This window comes from Chionomys nivalis, chromosome 3 (assembly GCF_950005125.1).
Source record: "Chionomys nivalis chromosome 3, mChiNiv1.1, whole genome shotgun sequence".
In the NCBI taxonomy this organism is placed as follows: Eukaryota; Metazoa; Chordata; class Mammalia; order Rodentia; family Cricetidae; genus Chionomys; species Chionomys nivalis.
The window spans coordinates 80,928,199-80,940,200 of record NC_080088.1 but is presented as its reverse complement, the minus strand read 5'-3'; the positions used below and the strand labels follow the sequence as shown (position 1 = coordinate 80,940,200).

Here is a 12,002-nt window from a genome sequence, read left to right as displayed (position 1 = left end):
CTGTTAAACATTTTGACCAATTTTTATTGTATTTTTTTGTTCTGATAGTCTGTTCTCTCATGGTGGGGTATCATAAGTGTGAACTCTTCCAATAATGACAGCAACAATGAAAATATGTCATAGAATAGATGTAGATTTGTCATGGGATGTGTGTACAGTACAGTTGGATTGGTGGGATTGATTTAATAAGAAGATTAGATGGACAATATTTAGGCATGAGGTATAGACAGGACTTCTGGGCAGAGAGAGGAAGTAGGAGGAAAAATTGAGTCATACAGGTGAGTTGCTAGTAAACAGGGAGGAAGGAGCTTGTGAGGTATGTGACAAAGTGTAGGCTAAAAACTATGGATTAATTTAGGTTATTAGACCTAATTGGAAACAAGCCTACGTTAAAGCCAAGCATTCATAATAAGTAGTTTCTCTGTCATTTGGCAACTGGTAGGACAGAGAATGACACACTTCATAGATTACTTTAAGCTTTGTATAATTGAGGTTCAAATCAATGTGAGGTAGTTGGATGATACCAATGGGCATGCAAAGCTGGCCAAGGAAAAGCTACAAGGCACCAACATCAAGCAAAGAACTCTATTCATTTAGGAAAGCAGGGAGTAGGAGAGGTGCCATTCCCCAAAGAACACAAACTGGTTGTCCAGTAATCAGGGGACAGCTCTGAAAACATATAGAATAGTAACATTGTATTGGTTGGTCTCCTTGTATTTAGGAATATATGTATATAAAATGTATGTATAAAAATATCAATGCATGAAAAAAGGACAAACTTGAAGGAGAACAGAGATGTGTGGTGTATAGGAGAGTTGGAGGGAGAAAATTGAAGGTACAAAATGCTGTAATTTATAGGGAGTACAAGGTTCATGTGCTCACAGATAGCACTGGGAAAGTCAGGAATGTTAGACACACAGGGTTGTCAATGAAAATATGTATACTCTATTTTCTACTCTGACAACTGGGGCTGGTGGTGGATAATAGCCCATACATATTATCTTTGTGCTAATTATGTGACCAGGCCATACCAAACTCCCAGAAGCAACACTGGACATAATATTCAAATTGTCAAAAGAAGTGAAATCAAGTCACTTTGTCTAGAGTAGGAGAAAAACATGAACCAACTTTCTTAAAATAGAATTGATTACAGTTTTGATTTACAATAAACATACCTTACTTGTTATATCTTCCAACAAATAATCACATAATCTTTAACATCACATAGGATTCCTTGTGTAAAAATTACTTTTTCCTACTTAAAATCATTGAGTCCCAGTAGTATACTTGAGGCTTATCGGCATGAGTCTAACCACGGCGTCCATCTTGGGCAGGGGAACCATGGCATCTCGACTCTTCCCTTCTTCCTCCCAGCATTCCATCCTATCAACTCCGCCAACCTAAGTTCTGCCCTATCAAGAGGTCAAGGCAGTTTCTTTATTCAACCAATAAAAGCAACACAAATACAGAAAGGCTTCCTACATCAAACCTACATTTCTATATTCTTATTCTTGGACTGTTCAGGTACAATAAAATAAGTAAAATGCTACTGTGTGATTCCTAACATTAAGTGAATCTGTTCTTTGCAGAAAGAGACATGTTGAAAACAGAACTTAGTGACTGTTTAGGGTTTTGAAGGAGGGCTGGAGTCCAGTGGTGTGGAACAATTCTATATTCTGTCAATTATAAATAAATGCTGATAGTGGTGTGGGACAATTCTGTGTTCTTTCAATTACATTTTCAATAAATGCTAATTGGCCAGTAGCCAGGCAAGAAGTATAGGCGGGACAACCAGACAGGAAGTAGAGGTGGGTCAATGAGAACAGGAGAATTCTGGGAAGAGGGAAGCTCTCTCCCCAGTCTTGTCCAGACACAGAAGAAGCAGAATGTGACCTGCCTTGCTGAAAAAGGTACTGAGCCATGTGGCTAACATAGATAAGAATAATGGGTTAATATAAGTTTTAAGAGTTAAGAAAAAGCCTGAGCTAATGGGCTAAGCAGTGTTTTAATGAATACAGTTTTCGTGTGATTATTTCAGGGCTAAGCTAGCTGAGCAGCCAGGGTGAAAAACAGGCTCTCATGTTACAATCCGGGCCTTTCCTTCTTCAGTGTTGCAATAAAATTTCCCTGCTGCTATTTACTAGAATGGAGACAATAGCAGACAAAGCCATGGTCAACCAAGATTCAGGCAATGGTGAAGGACAATTTTACATTTTTAATTTGAAATTTAGGCACACAGAGGCCTCAGAAGATACAGCTGCATGGACAAATATAAAGGAAATGGTCTGTGAAGAAGCATGTGGATTCAAGAGATAAACATTCATGAATATAATTTAGCCCTAAAATATAAGCTTATACAGAATTCTGAAATATTTAAATTAGAAAATCACAGGTAGGAAAGCCAGGGCATCCAGTTGTCCAGTGATTTCAGGATTTCCATTAGAATTGCATACTGTTTGTAAAGTCACATGATTATTATCTTTGAGTTATGGGAACCACGGACTGGACTTAAGCACATGTCTAAGACTGAATTTCCAGGTCATTATATTTGGCTTATGATGTTCTGTGCATAGAAAGCATATGAGTCCTTCCATTAAATTGCATATCCTGCAGAGGTCTTTATCATTACTTTTCCAACCTCATTTATCTTAAAGATAAATTTGTTATATTTGTAAAAGTATATTTTTTTATAAAGCATTATTATCTTTATTATGGCATAAGGTAGTACTTTATACAGTGACTCATCTGAAGATAAAAAGTTTATGTACAACTGCAGAAGAAACAATACACAGACATCCTCAACATAAAAACAGATATAATTCAAAACCCAGAGTTATCTGAAACTGGAAAATATTTTCTCTGTAGAAAATATTAAAAATGATAACATTTCCCAATACACCCATTTAAAGCAAACAACAGCAGAATACACACACACACACACACACACACACACACACACATATATATATATATATATGAATAATGTTTGGATTCTGGGATATAGAAGAAACCTAACTTCATTTGTTCAGTGAGCTATGCTTTACTTATGGTGTGTAAATGAGATTCCAATATCTTCCTCTCCACTGTTTGATTTATGGCAGATCATTTTTCCACAGGCTAATCAATCATCCAAAAGGTATTAGCCTCTTCCCCTGAAAGTAAGGCCAGCATGTCCTGCCATCAGCTTGCTATGGCAGAAATTCTTATCTTAACAGTGAAAGGTTTAGCTAAAACATACCCAGTGAACTGACAAAACTAAAACTTATTGTAAGACACAGTTTTTGCTGGGGGTTTCTGTCCTGCCCAGTCTTGCAGTCATTCAGCCCCAAAGAATCACACAGAGGTCTACATGAATTGTAAACTGATTGGCTCAGTAGCTCAGGTTTCTTATTAATTAATTCTTATAACTTATATCAGACCAGGTTAATATGTTAATTGGTGTCATCCATGTACAGCTCATGTTTAGGCAGTCATTTGTTGGGATTTTATGAGTGGATCTTCTGAAATTTCTGGAAAACACAAAGTCACAACAAAGGACCTATTGTTCTTAGAATGATACCATGCCCTCTCCTATAATGACCCCCAAGTTTAAGGTTTAGTAGTTGTATCAACTTTTCATGTTTATTGGTAGTGGTTTTCTGTAGGAGTCTCTGAGTCTTTGCTTCATCAAGATTGATAGCTACACTCTTTTGTAGAAAAAGAAAACATTTTAGTATAGTTAGGAATTATGCTGATTTGGGTTCTCTTCTAACCTCCATAAGTACATTAGCAATGGGTAGTTAGCTAGGTTTACATTTCCAGCCATGGTTTACTTTTGTTGATTAGGTCTTAGGTCAGATTAGACAATTATTGTCTATCTGCATAATCTGCATGCCACTATTGCACCTTTAAGGTTATTTTGTCATACTGATATTTTGTGTGGTTCATAACTGGGTAAGACTCTTTGTAGCTTTGTTCCTTTGGAAACTTACATAGCACTAAATATATAAAAAATAGACTCTTGGTTTCTTAAAATTAATAGAAGAAAGAACAATTATTAGACTTTCCCTTTCCTGTACATTTTTTTTGTATTTTAGCTATTTATTTATTTATTTATTTATTTATTTTTGTAATTGAAAATACATTCCTCTCCTATACAATATATCCAGGTTACAGGTTCTCATTTCCACTCCTTGCAGCTCACCCTTGCCTATACCCTCCCTCAGATCTACTCTTCTTCTATTTCTTCTTCAGAAAAAGATCAGGCCTGTAAGAGTCAAACAGTCCAATTGCACAAAACAAGACACACCAAGACAAGGCAAAAACCCTTCATATAGAGCTACATGTGCACCATTTAATTTGGAGCTAGTAACGTCAGAAGATAAAGAATGTAAAAATTTGTATTTCTAGCTCTAAGTTACCTTATTCAATATCATTTTTGAGTCTATCAAATTATATAAAAATTTCTTTTTTAAAAACAACTGAGTATTGTTTCTTTTTCTGAAGTTCTAACATAATTCCATCATTTTCTGCATTATAAACTTTCACAAACAGCTTTTCTGGCTCTTTCAAATCTATGGACTATTTCTTTATTAAATGTTATTACATGCATATATTTATGCATATATACACTCATATATATCTTTCTCAATCTTTATAATGCTACATGTCTGTATGTTTTCATGGTTTATATTTGCTGGTGGATAACTGACAGGTATGCTCTTCCATGGGGAGAACTATTTCTCCCACTCTCAGCCTTTACTCATCCCATGTAGATTTTTGTGTAAAGTCAGGGCCTTATGGTCTCTTCTTGGATCATTTTTGCATGCCTATTATCATTTCCCTTGTTCAGTTCATGTTTAGGCAGTCATATTGGTAAGACTTATGGTGTAGCTTCTGACGTATTAGCAGACACAGTTACAGAGAAAACTCTGATCCTCTGCCCTTTACAATCTTAGGACTCTATGTTCTGCATGTTCTCTGAGCCTTAGATGTGGGACTTGTTTTGTAGTTGTGCCAGATATGACTGGGTTCCAGAATTCTGCCATTTGTTTCATTATTTTTTTTCTCATGAATTGTTGCAAAAAAATTTTCCTTGGTGAGGGGTGAACTAAACTTATATAAGGGCTAATAATTAATATTTTATTAGATATTATCTTCTTTTATTAAAGTCATGGTTATATATTTTCTTCTTAATCCATATTATATAATTGCACCTGATGTACATGCATTATAGCTACTTTTGATAGGTAGTTCATAGTATTATTGCTCACGATTCTTTTAGATCTATTTATAGTAGTTATGCATATTTCCTTCTTTTGAATTGATCAACTGTATTCTTATTTAGAATAGCATCTTTTACTATTTCCCCAAAAGATCACTTGTACCCTGGTATTCCGCTTTCTACTGTATTCTCACTTTCTTTCCTGGTTTCTATACTTAGTCTGGAGAGAATACTCAGGGTGGATAGAACATGTGACATTTTTCTTTCTTGGTCTGGGTTACCTAACTCAACATGATTTTTCTATTTCCAACCATTTATGAGTAAAACATTTTCATTATTGATTTGGCAGTTGATGGATATCTATGTGTTTCCACTTCCTACCTACTTTGAAAGAACAGCAATGTGAGTGTCTGAGCAAGAATCTCTGCAGTGGGATGTCAGTTCTTCTGTGCATATGTCAAGGAATGGTATAGTTGGCCCCGGTGGCAGACATACTTTTAGCTTTTAGAGTATTCTACATGCTAATTTATGGACTGGCTTGATATTTGTACAAGAACCCTTTCTCAAAGAACCAGTTCTTTGCCTGACCAATACAAGAATCTCAACTATCACACAAAGCCCCTTACACTCTAAAAATAAAATACTTTAAGAAAGAAAGTAGTTCTTGTATTATTTATCTTGGATACTATCATGTAATTAAATGTAATTAAATTTTGAGTATATCTATTGGCCATAAATTTATAAGTAACATGAATAACTAAATAAAATAAATTTTCAGCAGTAGCTTATATTCCAGAATAGATTGTCTGTTTTTATTAAACAGTGAGGGAATCTTTTACTTTTATTAAAGTATACACTTCAGAAAACTTTTCTGAAAAATAGTTCAATAATTATGATATTTTGTTTTACTATGTTAAAGTAGTTTATGATAGTTAATTGATCAAAATGATCATTATTTTTGAGAGTGTCTTTTGTTTTTGAAACATTTCAAATATTTTTTATCAGGCCTTAGGAGTATTATGTAGCACTTTGGGAAAAATATGCACCCAAGCAGCCCCGCAGTCGATGCTAAGATGGAAAAGACCTCCAGAGACACCATGGCTTTGTCTTTGGTGCTGTGGTAGACAGGGAGGAAGGTGACCCAGACACTGCAGAACACTAGCATGCTGAATATCAGGAACTTGGCTTCATTGAATCTATCAGGCAGGTTCCTGGCCAGGAAAGCCACAGTAAAGCTCCCTATGGCCAGGGTCCCTAAATATGCCAGCACACAGTAGAAAGCAGTGACTGAGCCCTTGTTGCACAAAATGATGATGTGATCATGTTCAGAGTGTGCATCTGCTTCAATATAGGGAGGTGAGGTTCCCAGCCAGACTCCAAGGAGAATAAGTTGGATCAGGATACAGATGGGGATGACAGAGTTATAGATGCCTGAGACAAAGAGCCTTCTTATTGTTCTTCCTGGTGCCGTGGCTCTAAAGGCCAGAATTACAATTATAGTTTTGGTCAAAACAGTGGAAAGAGCCAGAGTGAACACCAGAGCAAATGTAATTTGTTGCAATACACAGGAGGCTGTGTTTGGCTGGCCAATGAAGAGAAAGGAGCACAGGAAGCAGAGGAGGAGGGAGATGAGCAGGATGAAGCTGAGAGTCCGATTATTGGCCTTCACGATGGGTGAGTCTTGGTGCTTGAGAAAAATTCCAAAAACTACAACTGTGCTGACAGACAAGCACAGAGCTGTGCAGGCCAGAGCCATGCCCAGAAAGTCATCAAAGGACAGGAATGTCACTGACTTTTGTAGGCAGTTGTTTCTCTCAGGGTTTGGATACTTTTGAATTGGGCAAGAGATACACTCCTTCTGATCTATGGGAGGAAAAGAACCAACATTTCGATTTCTAAAGTTATTACTCATTCCATATTTAAGTTACAGAGAGCACCTTCCACTGATATTGTGTATAGCTTGTCACAGTCTGCTTTACTACAGTGCCAAGAAGTACACTAATGGACTAACTGTAGAAATTCCCTTTTACTGTCTGTCATGAATCCCTCATGATAAGCCTCGTGCAGACAAGTTTGTTACTGTTTGTCTTGGGCAATGAAATAATGATCTACTTATTCAGATAAAGTAAAATTGACATATAATCATATAAGAAATTCTAAAATTGTGCCACACTAGATTGATCAGACTACAGATGCTCAGTTGCATGCCAAAAAAAAAAAAATTTATCTTCTGCTACAACAAAGTTCAACTTAATCACCAGAGGGTAAATTCTTTATTGGACAGAGACTCCCAGCTAGACCAGAGGTCATGTCAGGTGCCAGAAATCTAGGCCTCAAAGACTATGAAACCAAAGTGGAAACAGAAACCAGAAACAAAACACCATTCAACAAAGAGAAATTCAAAATTCAAGGACTAGAATTAATTATCCCATAGTTAGATGCCTAAATGACAGTGTTCAAATATAATCAACAACAACCAGAAAAATAGGATGCCACAAGAACTTATCTATCCCCATGGCAGAAAAACCTGAATATTCCAACATAGTCAAAGTAAAAGAAAATTACCTTAAAACAACTTTATTGGAGATGATAGAGGTCCTTAAAGAGGAAATGAAAAACTCCTTTGAAGAAGCTGAGGAAAAGTTCATCAAAGAATTAGAGAACATTGTCAAATCCCTTTAAAAAATGTCAAGAATAACAAGAAAAAAAACAAGCAAGGACGAAAACATTCATGGCATGAAAATTGAAATTGAAGCAATAAAGAACACAAATTCCTGAGGGAATTCAGGAACTAGCCAATCCAAGGGAGCAAATACAAACTACAGACACAAGCAGTACCAACAGAATACAAAAGGTGCCAGGGGTTGAAGATGCAGCAGTAGAAATAATTTCATTGGGCAAAGAAAATGTTAAATCTAAAAACTCCTAACAATAAACATCCAGGTAATCTGTAACATCATGAAAAGACAAAACCTAAAAATAATCAGAAAAAGAGAAGAACCTCAGCATGAAAATCCAGAAAATACACTTAACTAAATAATAGAAGAAAATTTCCTAACTTGCAAAACATGACCATAAATTTGTAAGAAACTTACAGAATGTCAATACATCAGAAAAGCAAGTCCCCTGTCACATAAGAAACAAAATACTAGCCGGGCGATGGTGGCGCACGCCTTTAATCCCAGCACTCGGGAGGCAGAGGCAGGCGGATCTCTGTGAGTTCGAGACCAGCCTGGTCTACAGAGCTAGTTCCAGGACAGGCTCCAAAGCCACAGAGAAACCCTGTCTCAAAAAAACAAAACAAAACAAAAAAACAAAAAAAAAAACAAAAAAAAGAATCAAAATACTAAATGTCCAGAACAAAAAAAAGCTTTTAAAAGCTGTAAGGCATAACGATAAAATAACATATAAAGATGGATCTATAAGAATTACATCAGACTTCTCACTGAAGACTCTAAAAGCTAAAAGGGCATCACCAGCGAGATGTCTTGTAGACTCTAGGACTTCAAAGATGTAAGCCCAGATTAATACACCCAGCAAGTCTATCAACAATCATAGATGGAGAAAACAAGTTGATAAATGTCAAAGTCAAATTTAAACACTGTCTATCAACTATTCCAACTTTATAGAAGGTACTACTAAAGAAGAGAAACTTCAACAAAGGAAACTAAATACACCCATGAAAACATAATTAATAGATAATCTCACAAAAGCAAAATCCAAAGGAAAACATACACATACAACCTGCTCATCTACACACACGCACACACACACCACCACCACCACCACCACACCACACCACACTACCACTGTCACCAACAACATAATAACAAGATATAACAAACACTGGTCATTTATATATCTCAATGACAATAGGATCAAGAAGACAATTAAAACACACAGAATTGATAAAAAAGAAAACAGGATCCATCCTCTGTTACATACAAGAAACCCACCTCAGCATCAAAGATAGACGTTACTGCAAAAGACTGTAAAAAGGTTCTCCAATAAAATGAACCTAACTTACCAAGCTGGTATAACTTTCCTAATATGTAGCAAAATAGTCTTCAAAGCACAGTTAATCAAATGAGAAGGAGAAACTGGGCGGTGGTGGTGCACGCCTTTAATCCCAGCACTTGGGAGGAAGAGGCAGGCAGATCTCTATGAGTTCAATGCCAGCCTGGTCTACAAGAGCTAGTTCCAGGATAGGCTCCAAAGCCACAGAGAAACCGTCTCAAAAAAAGAATCAAAAGAGGTGGAGAAGGACATTTCATACTTATTAAAGGAAAACCTACTGGGATAACATCTCAATTCTGAACATCTATGCCTCAAATGCAAGGACACCCACATTTGTGGATGAAACATTACTAAAGCTTAAATCACACATCAATGCCCACATATTAATAGTGGGAAACTTTACCACCACACTCTAATCAATTGAGAGGTCATCCAAACTGAAACTAAACAGAAATAATGGAAATAACAGACATTATGACTCAAACTGACCTAAAAGGTTTTCTACAGAACTTATTAATCAAACACAAAGGAATATACCTTCTCAGCATCTCTTAAAATCTTCTTCAAATTTAACCATATACTCAATTACAAAGCAAATCTCCACAATACAAAAAAAATTGAAATAACACATCATCTATCAGACCACCATGGAATAAAGTTGGGTTTAAACAACAACAAAAACAACAGAAAGCTTACAGACTCGTGGAAACTGAATACCTCTCTAAAGAATGATTCATGGGTCAAGGAAAATTAAAGAAATTAAAGACTTCCTAAAATTTAATGAAAATGAATATACAACAGAGTCAAATTCGTGGGACACAATAAGAGGTGTGATAAGAGGAAAATTCATAGCACCAAGTACCTGCATAAAGAAACTGTAGAATTCGCATAGAGAGACTTAGCAACACATTTGAAAACTGTAGAAGAAAAAGAGGAATAGATGTCAGGGAATAAACAAACTGAGGGTTAAATTCAATAAAATAGGAAGAAAATGATAAAAGGAATCAATGAGCTGGTTTGTTGAGAAAATCAACATCATAGACCAGCCATTATTCAAACTAACTAAAAGGCAACAAAATAATATCCAAATTAAAAAGTACCAGAAACCAAATGGAGAACATAACAACAGACAATGAAGAAATCCAGAGAATCATTAGGTCATATTACAAAAATTTTACTCCACAAAATTGGAAAATCTAAAATAAATGGAAAATTTTCTAGATAGGTATCACATACCAAAATTAAATCAAGACAGATAAACAACCCAAATAGACTTATATCCCACAAAGAAACAGAACCTATCATTAAAAGTCTCCTGACCAACAAAGGCCCAATTTTATTGCTATGTTCCACCAGGCCTCAGAGAGAAGCTAATACCAATACTCTTAACATTACTCCACAAAATAGAAAACAAAGGAACATTGCCAAAAACACATTTTATGAGGCTACAGTCATCCTGATACAAAAAACACACAAAGACTCAAAAATAGATTTACAAGCTAACTTCCTTCATGAACATTGATGCAAAAAAAAATCTCAATAAAATACTTGCAAAGTAAATACAACATTATCATAAAGATCATTCATCAAGGCTTCATCCCAGAGATGCAGGGATGGTTCAACATGCAAAAATCTGCCAATGTAATACACCATATAATCAAACTGAATGAAAAATACTCAAGAGGATCTCACTAGTTGCTGAAAAAGCCTATGAGAAAATTTAACACCCCTTCATAATCAAAGTCTTTATGAGATCAGAGATAAAAGGAAAATACCTAAATATAGAAAAGGCAATATATAGCAAGCCAATAACCAATACCAAATTAGATAGAAATTCAAAGTGATTCCGCAAAAATCAGGGACAAGACAAGACTGTCCACTTTCTTCCTGTGTATTTGATATGGAACTTGGTGTTCTAGATAGAGCATCAAGAAAACTAAAGGAGATCAAAGGAATAATAATTGAAAAGTAAGAAGTCAAAGTATTTTCTATTTGTTGGTGATATGATAGTATAATAAGGGACCCCCAAAATTCTACCATGACACTTCTATAGATGATAAACAGCTTTCAGCAAAGTGGCTGTATACAAAATTAAGTAAAAAAAAAAAAAACAAGTATCCCCTCTCTATACAAATGATGAAGAGACTGAGGAAGAAATCAGGGAATAAATACTCTTAAAAATAGCCACAAGTAATATAAAATATCTTGGAGGTAACTAACCAAGAAAATTAAAACCTGTACAATAAAAACTTCAAGTCTTTAAAGAAAGAAAATTAAGAATATATTAAAAGATGGAAAGATCACCCATGCTCATGAATCAACAGGGTTAACATAGTAAAAAGGTCTGTCTTACAAAGAGCAGTTACAGATTCAGTGCAATCCTCTTTAAAATTCCACCAAAATTCTTTATAGGCATATAAGAAACAATACTCAACTTCATAATGAAAATGAGTTAGCTGTAAAAGAGAACCATGCTACATCCCACAAATCCAGAGAAACTGGTGCCTATTCCAGCAATAATCAGAGACTCCAAACCTAGAAATTGATGGAAACAGAAGCATACACACAAAGAAAAATATTATGGAGGGGTTTGTGGAATCCTGAGAAAGAGGGAGAGGAAGGACTATAGGACACATTGGTGTCAGGGTACCAAAAGACAGCTTATGGAACCAACTAAACTGGGCTCATAGGGGCTCACAGAGACTTTTCGACTATTTGTGTGATATGTAGGTTTGAATATTTGTTATGTTAATGTTATTGAAATCAAAATAATAAGTTTTCA

At 35.5% G+C, this 12,002-nt stretch overlaps 1 protein-coding gene across 1 annotated transcript in view; it reads right to left on the bottom strand.

The window, feature by feature from the left end:
* Positions 1–6,155: 6,155 nt before the first annotated feature.
* The window catches only part of LOC130871347 (vomeronasal type-2 receptor 26-like), a 49,522-nt gene continuing 43,675 nt past the window's right edge, over positions 6,156–12,002 (bottom strand). The window contains exon 6 of the mRNA XM_057764694.1: positions 6,156–7,066. Within this exon, the coding sequence (XP_057620677.1) occupies positions 6,156–7,066 (911 nt within the window). The remainder of the gene's footprint in view (positions 7,067–12,002) is intronic.